The 10,027-nt window shown below is 38.1% G+C and overlaps 1 protein-coding gene across 1 annotated transcript; it reads right to left on the bottom strand.

Annotated features, from left to right (window-relative positions):
• Positions 1-4,135: 4,135 nt before the first annotated feature.
• On the bottom strand, positions 4,136-4,603 carry LOC108997851. The gene has a single exon (XM_018974238.1). The coding sequence runs from the start codon at positions 4,601-4,603 to the stop codon at positions 4,136-4,138; it is 468 nt and encodes a 155-aa protein (XP_018829783.1).
• Between the last annotated feature and the right edge of the window lie 5,424 nt (positions 4,604-10,027).

A 10,027-nucleotide genomic window follows, 5' to 3' on the forward strand; every position in this document is an offset into this window, starting at 1 on the left:
TTTTAACATCTCTGGAACCATTCCACTTTTTAGAAATCAAATTGTGCATGATTTAATTCATATTTTGGAGCAAAGTCATAGATCTGAGAACCTCCAAGCTCCACCATACATTCCATGGGCATCAAATCATTTACTGTGTACAAACTACCTTTTATCTTCCCAAACGGTTTTAATACACATAAAAATCCAAAAAGAATTTTACATAGCATTTTACATCACCATATTTTTACAATAAGCCTTCACAAATACTTCGAGAATCATTTGTCCCTGTGGAATACGATCATGAAGTTATCCTTTATACAACTTGACATTTCTACACTTGGAAGCAAATTTGAAACCACGTCAGAGGAGCATAAGCAACATCTCCTCTTGGGGCTGGAAAGATTAAAGGAGCATGGGTTATAAACCAAGTTCAGCAAGTGTGAATTTGGGCTCAATGAGGGGAAATTCTTAGGGCATGTGATCTTGGATAAAGGAGTAGTGGTTGATCTGAGTAAGACTGAAGTGATGGTGAATCGGCAGTATCCTACCAATGTACACAAGATCCAGAGTTTTTTAGGACTAGCCAGTTACTACCAAAGGTTTATAGAAGGTTTCTCTAAGCTAACAGGACCACTCACTGCCCTAACAAAGAAGAATGTCAAGTATGTCTAGAGAGAGATGTGAGCAAAGTTTTCTGAAGCTCAAGGAAGGGCTGACAATAGCACCAATTATAGCACTGCCAGAACCACATAAGCCTTACGTGGTATACAACGACACGTCTAAATCAGGGATTGGATGAGTGCTTATGCAAGAAGGACGAGTTGTCGCCTACGCTTCACGCTAGCTGAAGAACCATGAACAGAATTACCCCCCCACCCACGACTTAGAACTCGCCACTGTAGTTTTCACCTTAAAGATTTGGAGGCATTATTTGTATGGCGAATCTTGCAAGATTTTAACTGACCATAAGAGCCTCAAGTATTTGTTCAACCAGAAGAATCTGAATATGAAGCAAAGAAGATGGTTGGAAAAGATTAGTGACTAACAGTGTGAAATTAAGTATCGCCTAGGAAAGCTAACATCGTGGCAGACGTACTAAGTCGTAAAAATCAAATGGAAGGTTCTTCAGAGTCCACTCCGGAGATATAGTCACTTCTACATAGTATGAGAAGTTTGTTAATTAAGGATCTCCATCCAGATGTAACCATCGCTGCAGTGCAAGAAATTGTACTTGTAGAATGGAAAGAAGTGAATAAGAGCCAGATGGAAGATCCTAAATGGTCAGATGTCAGGCAGAGGGCAGAAAGGAAGGAAGGGCAAGGAGGGTTCACAATCAAAAAAGATGGGTTAGTATACTATCAGGACCAGAAAGTGATCCCGATTGACCTTGTAACACCCTGCCTAAAAAGCTCCTTAGGCCTCGACCTTAGTACCCTTGATCCTAGTTAATTAGGAGTTGAGCTATTTGAGAATAAGAACATTTTGGATATTTGAGTTGGCAAGAGGACCGTATACTTTGGGTTTAATAGAATTTTTAGAAGATTCTAGTATGGGTGCTACCCACATGATGAGGGGCGGGGGCACCCCCTCCCCGCCCCCCGCCCTGCTCCATGTAGGGAGTGTGGTTTCAACCCCACCCCCCGCTCAATCCAGTGCTTCACTAGATTTATAATTTTTTTTTTGTCTAAATTTTTTTCAGACCCAAATTAATATAATATAATTATAAATTTTATTCAAAAAAATATAAACTCATTAGAGTTGTATTTTAGATTGTCTTGACCTCCTAAACAATACAATAGTAATTCTTAAGCAATGTGAGACTTAACAGTAAGTCCCATATGCTTAAGAATAACTATTGTATTGCATTGGCCTCCTATATAAAGGTTGGCCTAGGAGGCCAAGGCAATCCATTAACTTGAATTCAAGTTTTTAACAAATTGTATATATTTATATACAATATATATTTATATAAATTATTTATACAAATATAAAAAATAATTTTTTTATTATAAATTTAGGAGGGCGGGGAGCAGGGGGTAGTGGGGGGCGGACAGGGACAGGCCCCACTGCCCTCCCCTAGATTCTAGTGCCATATTGATTTTGAGGAAAATAAAAGTTTTGGAGCTTGATTGGTTTAGCAATATTATTTTTGAGAATTTTAGTGCTTAATTAATTTTTAGGAAAGAAGCCAAGAGGCCCATAAGAGAATGACACATGGCATATTGGATGGTTTCCATATTAATGGGCTAAGTATTTTGGGTTAAAGTTTTTATGGATTTAGGAAGGCCCAAGATATTGGTTTATTAAGGGTCCAAGCTTTTTGGGTATAAAAGCTTAAGAGAGACACTAAGTTTGAGGAAGGCATAAGGCCTTTAAGCCAAACTTGGTATAGATTTGACCCATGGCCCAATTATGTCAAGGTAAGCCTTTCAAGCCCTATCTTTGTGGATTTTGATGTCTCTTTTAATCCCTCAAAATTTGGAAACAAGGCCCCCACTCACTCAAGCCCAAAAGCCCATGAGCCATTGACCCACTCATGGCCCTTTTAAACCCACACAACTCAAAGCCTTGTTTTGTTTTATTTCACTCTTCAAATTGAAAGCCAAATGCACCATACCATGGGTTGCTTTAAGCCAATGTCATACCTAAGTACCCAAATTAAGTTTTAAAATTGGTTAAGACTATTAATCAACTTACCCAAGATCAGTGATCTTTAAACCATATTTTAGAGCTTAATTTTCTATCTTAATCTTTTTAACCTTTTTCATCTGAATTTTTCTTGTTTTATTACTCAATTACATCAATGTTAGATCATACTAAGACCCTAAATAAACATCCACACATGTCATTAGAGGAAATGACATATCAAACCCCAAAACTACACCAATCGGCACACATGTGTGCCCTTTGTGTGCATGGACTGTTTTTCCCTTAAGCCCAATATTTTTGTGCCTTTTTCTCAAGATTACTATGGTCCTTTAACACCTCATACAATCCCTTTAAACGCAAACCAAGCCTTGGATGAAATTTGGTTCAAAAAACCAAACCAATCACAAAAATCAATTTCGCTCAAAAGACTAGTTGGAGAGAAACCGAATTGGTTGAGTTTCAACCACCCATCTACCATGGTTAAGCAACCACCCTACGCCACCTCCATCACCACCCAAACCCCAAAAGGCCCTCATGGCCACCATGAGCCTTTGACCAGGTCTTTCCACCCAAAGAAGGCACCAAAACCGAATGGCCTTTGTGCACAACTCCATTTCAGCAACCACCCTCCATTGCATCATCTTCTTTGAGATGCACCTTCATGATCACTTGGCAGCCAACCCTCCACATTCTAGCACCTGAAAAAGCCTCCAAGAAGTGACCTTAAACCCGCACAAATCAGCCTTTAAGAAGAGACAAAGGGATGAGTCAAGTGGCATGATCAAATCTGTCCAAGGAAAACCACCTTGAACCCATCAGCCCCATGGTTTGTTTTTGTTTGTTTTTTTTTTTTTTTCTGAACCATGACCAGACCAGCTTCTTTAGGCTCAATGGAGCACCTGACTTGATGAGGTCATGGTGATTTAAGGTCACTATTCCCCCTACATAAGATGACACAAGATGATGAAGGCAATCTGAAATTTCAGCACCTTACACCACCTCCCACCTCCACCAATCCAAAGCCTCATCTTCATCTAAGGCCAATGTCCCCCTCCCCTCTTGAAGCCTACAAATACCTCCCTCACTTCCTCATTTCTCCACACCTTTCCTCCAAGCCTTCTCTTGAGTCTTGAGAGCATTTCTCCCCCTTTGTGAGCAACAGAGTGAAACCAAGTGAAATTCTTAAGAGTTCTTGAGTGAAGTTGTTTTGGGAGCTTTAAGGGCCACGAAAATTATAAGTTTTCTTTCCCTAGATCTTAGTTTATATGTCAAGTCTTGTTTTCAAGTGTTGGAGTGAATTTTGGTTGAATTTAGAAAATTTTACCATACTTAATTCAAAATTGGGTTCATTAAGGATGGATTAAGTGTTTAAATTGTTTTAAGTGAAAATTTTAGCTTTGGCATATCTTCGCATGTTTTGATATGATTTGTTAATGTCTTAGAATGATCATTGAAGGGTTTTTTAAAAAAAAAAAACCAAACGGTTTTATTGCTCAAGAATGACTTACATCATCTCACTAAGAATAATGGAATGTATACAAGCTGGATAATCTTCCAGTACATATAAGTCTTCCTCTAGGGACGGAGTATTTCTGGCTAAAATGTGGGCAGCTTTATTTCCTTCCCTCTTGACATGAGAACCTGACCATGAATGCAAGGTATTGAGTATCATTTTAGCGTTTGCAATTAGAACTCCACCTTGGCTCCAATCAGTAGTTGCTTTGTTCAGAACATGGATGACTTGTAGCGCATCTCCCTCCATGATAATATCTTGTATACCCATGTCTCGACAAAAAATGACAGCTAGCATTAGAGCATAGGCCTCTGCCATAAAGGAATCTACAAAAAGAACTTTCTGAGCTTGAAGAGTGCCAACAACTAGACCCATTTGATCCCTTATAACTGCACCTATCGCAACTTTACTAGCTTCTTTAGCAATGGTTGCATCCCAGTTCAATTTGTAATAACCCATAGGAGGTTTAACCCATCTACAACAATGTTCTCAAGCAGCAGGCCTTGTCCTATGTTTCTGATCTTTACATTGCTTGAAACAAGTTATCTCCTCAATAGCCTTTGAAATAATAGAGTCAGGGTGAGAAAAACCTTTTTCATGGAAAAAGTTGTTCCTCCTGAACCAAATAAGTTTAGCAATCATTGCAAACTCAGCTAACTCATCCTTCTGCAATGTTTGAACCAAAAAATCCCAAAACTCCATAAAAGAGGGCTTATGGATAGACATCTTTTTGTAGCCTTTTACTAGCTTGACTCTACACATCTTTAGTTGATTCACATTCCCAATGAGCATGAAAAACTAATTCAAGGAATATTTGGCAAATTGGACACTCATCCTCTTTGGTTACTTTCTGTGAAACAGGTTCAGTAAAGTAGGCAAATCATTTTTGCAAGCTTTCCATATGAACATTTTAACCCCATTAAGGACCTGCATCTTCCCAATAGCCTTCCATGAATCACTCCTCTCCTTCACTTTCGAAGATTTGATTTTGAGATTAGAAGCATGTCATGATAAGTTTTAATTATACCTTGTGTTGATCATCAAGCATGCACGGTTTTGATTAAATGATGCTTATTTTATGAAATTTTGATTTATTTCACCTAGGCTTGATCAATGAGCATTTAGCATATCTTGTGATTGGGATAAGAATGAAAATACATGTTTTGGGTGAATTTCGAAAGCATGCCTTGGTGATTTAGGCTAAGAGCATCATGCTTGATTAATGGATGATTAATGAAGATTAAGGTTTTTAGCTATGATTAAGTGTTGGGATGAACTTGCTCACCTGAGATTTAGCATTTATCATGTCATTAAGGAATATAGTGATTATTTGTGATTTAAGAAGATTTTATATGCATGCATTCATAGGGATCAATAGTTGAAAGTAAACTTAGGCGTCAACTAGAGTGCATTCCACGGGTTGTGTATGTTTGAGCTAGTTCCACTTTGAATTTTACAATTCTAAGTGATAGATGGTTTTAGAATAAGAAACATATGAGGTCCATGAAGTTTGGTTAAATTTGAGATTTGTTTGTAAATACCCATTTTTGAAACCGTTTGATTATGAACGTCTTTCATAGTAGTACAAATCCTAACTTAGTACGAATTTCATTTCAGCCACTACAATATTTCCAAACTCAATAAGTTTGTAAGTTAGCTTCTAACTTACTCTTAAACAATTTATTTATGATTCTTGTGTAAACACCACATTCATATTAAATGTCATTTTGAGCATGAAACATCATATGATACATCATTGAGCATTTGATTACTTGTTTACATGACATGTGAAATTCTCACCATTTTAGCATATTGCATATATAAGTATCATTTTTCATGAAGCTTACTATGCACATGTCATGAAATTTATTTTTTAAACCATTGCATGAAAATAATTTTTGTCACGACCCCAAAGGCTAGGATGGGAAATTACCCTAGTGGAACTCCTCTGTCCACTCTGGAGTGAGTAAAAATGGAGTGGTAACCCCTAGGTTGATGAAGAACAGTCAATAGGTTTCGAATGGGTTCCTTACAAAGAACGTCGGAGAGAAGTCAAACGTTATGACACCTAATGCTGATGGGTGTATATGTTATGATGTTATGTTATATTATTAATGCATTGAGAATTATGTCCGCAGAAAAAGACGTAGTGTCAACATGAGTTGTGCTACAGTCACCGGCAGGTGCTCACGGTGCACATGGGAAACCGTGTTGCTACCATATATATGTTAATGATGGCTTTAATATCGATGAAATGTTACGATTTTTTAAAGCAATGAGGTATGAAATGTTCTCTTTCGAAATGTCATGTTTTTTAAATGAGAAAGTGAAAATGTTCTTTAAAAGAGAAAGTGCATCAAAGTTTTTTTTTAAATATTGAGAAACTTGGATGGGAGACAAATACGGATTTTTTTTTTCTGTATATCATTGCATGCATCTCATGCTTATCATTAATCATGCATATCTTATCTCTGTGCAAGTTGGTTGTTTAACTTACTGAGATTTCAAGTAAATCTCACCCTTGTGGACCCACTATCATTCCCCCTGAAATGATAGAACTTGTGTCAGGACCAGTAGAGGAAGAACAGGAAGGACCATTAGATACAGATGGTTAAAGAGGAGTCAGACCATGAGCGAAGACTAAATATAATTTTGATGCTCATAAGCATTGTCTCTTCATACTTCAAAGCGTATGAAATAGTTGATCTAACCATATAACTTGGATTAAGTATTTTGTCTTAAGGAAATTTTATCCTTAAGTTTGAACTTATGATGGTTATTAATGCTATTAGGATGTTTTAGTTCATTCTGGCATGAGTTATAACAAATCACCCTTATTTCGCTATGATTATTGCATACTACTAGTTGCATACTAGGATGCATTCCATATTAACTGTCATGGACGAGGGTATGCAACCTTGTGTTGCATGTCCTGACACTCCAAGTCTCTATTACATCCCAAGCGGAGGTTTGGGGACGTCGCATGAGATCAAGGAGAAGATATTATGGGAAGCATATCAAACTTCGTACACTGCTCATCCAGGAAGTACAATGATGTATCAAGACCTGAAGCAGCACTTTGGTGGGAAGGCATGAAGAGAGATGTGGCAAAATATGTGAATAAGTGTTCTATATGTAGGGTAGTCAAGACAAAGCATCAAAGGCCCGCTAGAGAGTTACAACCACTTCCAATCCCAGAATGGAAATGGGAGGATATTTCAATGGACTTTGTGATTGGGTTACCAAGAACCTACTCTAGCAATAATTCTATATGGGTCATGGTAGATCGCTTAACAAAAAGTGCCCACTTTTTGCTTGTAAAGAATGACAATCCTATGGAGAAGTTAACTCGGTTGTTCATGATAGAAATAGTGCGACTGCATGGAGTACTTAAAATGATCGTATCAGGTAGGGATGCACATTTTACCACTCGATTCTGGCAAGGTCTTCAGGATGTGATGGGCACCAAATTAAAATTCAGTAGTGCTTATCATCCCCAAACTAATGGAAAAATTGAACGAACAATTCAGACTGTAGAAGATATGTTAAGAACCTGTGTTCTACAAGGAAAAGGCGATTGGGAAGAGCACTTGCCACTAATAGAATTTGCTAACAAAAATAGCTTCCAGACCACCATTCAGATGACACCATATGAAGCTTTGTATGGAAGAAAATGCAGATCTCCCTTATACTGGGATGATGTAGCAGAAGGAAAGATATATGGTGAGGAGATTCTGCAAGAAGTGAGAGAGCAAATTCTGTTAATAAAGGAAATGATGAAGGCTGCTAAGGATAGACAGAAGAGTTATGCTGAATGTAGAAGGAGCATCGAGTTTGAAGTTGGTGACTGGGTCTACCTCAAAGTATCGCCGATGAAAGAGGTGGTTTGGTTTGGAAAGAAGGGCAAGCTAAGTCCTAGATATGTAGGACCATATGATATACTGGAAAGAGTGGGTTCAATTGCGTATAGGTTAGACCTTCCAGCTGAATTCCAAGGAATTCATGATGTATTCCACGTATCTTCCCTTAAGAAAAGTTTTTGGGAAACAACCACCAGCAATCATAGGTGTGGAGGAAATTTCGTTAAAACTCAATTTGACATACGAGGAAGTTCCTGTTCAGATTACGGATTGGAAAGAAAAGGAACTTAGGAATCGGAAAATTCCTTCGGTAAAGGTACTTTGGCAGAATCAAGACATTGAAGAAGTCACTTGGGAAAAGGAGGATGAAATGAAAATCAAGTACCTTTATTTGTTTGGACTATAACTTGTGTGGCATCACATCACCTCATATCATCCGCATCCATACATGCACTCATGGCATCTATTTCTTTTCACGTGTGTAATTCGAATTCCCTCATTACTATTTACAGCATCAACATGGCCCAAAGCAAGAGATCGGCACAACGATTTGCTATGACTCATAGACAAGTTTCGAGGCAAAGAGTTGAGCACAGAAGAAGGAGGTTGAACAGTATGGTAGACGCTTATTGGACTTAGCAAGAGAAATTAGAATATCACAGGACCCATGTTTTGGATCATGACGAGCAAGGTAATATTAGAACGAGGAGAGCATTGCCCCATTAGGAGTGCCAGCCACTAGACCCCATTGATTGGACTAGTGAGACCCAGACCCGCTGGCTTAGATGCCAAAAGGAAGGAAGTAACTCAACCAACCACAACCCACACGACCAACCTGAGTCTAGTCGAGCGGCTGAGCTATGCCAGGAAAACCAAGAATGAATGTATCCTACCCTCTTGTAACGATCAAGACTTTATAGACTTTTGTGTAATTATTCTTTTATCACAAGCCCTTGAGAATTGCGGTCTTTGTAAGATTTAGGGTTTTGAAGCCCAAAGGAATTAGGGCTCACGCCCAACTTAAGTTCTAGCATATTACTTGTTATCCATAGAGCTATATCTAGGGCTTCATGAATCTAGATGGAAATAAGAAAGTGAGGTAAGAAGAAATTAGGGTTGGCTAACATGCCTACTATAGGGGACCAATTATTTCTTGCCATGTGTCACGCATGCATAAGGATATTTGCTTGTATGAAGAAACGTTTTGACACATGTCACTATGGGAAAGAGATTCTAGAAGGGTATGATTAGGTTATGGAAAAATGGACCTGTTGAGTGTACGAAAGTGCACTCTAAATAAATTCCTTCAAGCATGGAGAGTCCCAAATTGGAATTGAAACCACAGCCCTCAGGTTTAAAGCATGCATTTCTCGGCCTAGGTGACACTTCTCCTATTAGTATTTCTTCGAAATTAAATGCTGGTAAGCTTAAAAAATTCCAATTGAGCGAGTTAGAGGAGTTGAGAAATAAGGCTTATGAGAACTGTACAATCTATAAGGCTAAAATGAAAGCGTTTCATGATAAAAATATTGTTAGGAAGACGTTTAAGCCTAATGACCGAGTATACTTATATGATTATAGACTTTACAAGCACCCAAGAAAACTTCGGTCTAGGTGAACCGGCCCCTTTGTAGTGAAACATGTTTTTGAAAATGGAGTGTTAGAAATAAAAGACTCTAGAAATGGCCAGGTCTTTAAAGTAAATGGTGAATGCCTAAAAATACTTATTGATAGACAAGTTCCTGAAGTGGAAGACATTCAATTTGCAGACCCAGTCTATCAACCTTGACCCCACCATACATGTATGTTTGTTTTTCTTTGTTTTCTTCTATTTTCAGGTTAGTGTCATTTTGCCATTTCAGTTTGCTATCACTTATGCTTACCTGGCTGCTCATGTCACACATCAGGTGTATTCTACCATCTTCAGCTACTCTCCATTCAGTTTTGATTTTTAAACATTAAGGACAATGTTTAGTTAAAGTTGGGGGGTGCTACAAATTATGCATTCAGAAATGCTTGTTGG

This window comes from Juglans regia, chromosome 8 (genome assembly GCF_001411555.2).
Source record: "Juglans regia cultivar Chandler chromosome 8, Walnut 2.0, whole genome shotgun sequence".
Taxonomy (NCBI): domain Eukaryota; kingdom Viridiplantae; phylum Streptophyta; class Magnoliopsida; order Fagales; family Juglandaceae; genus Juglans; species Juglans regia.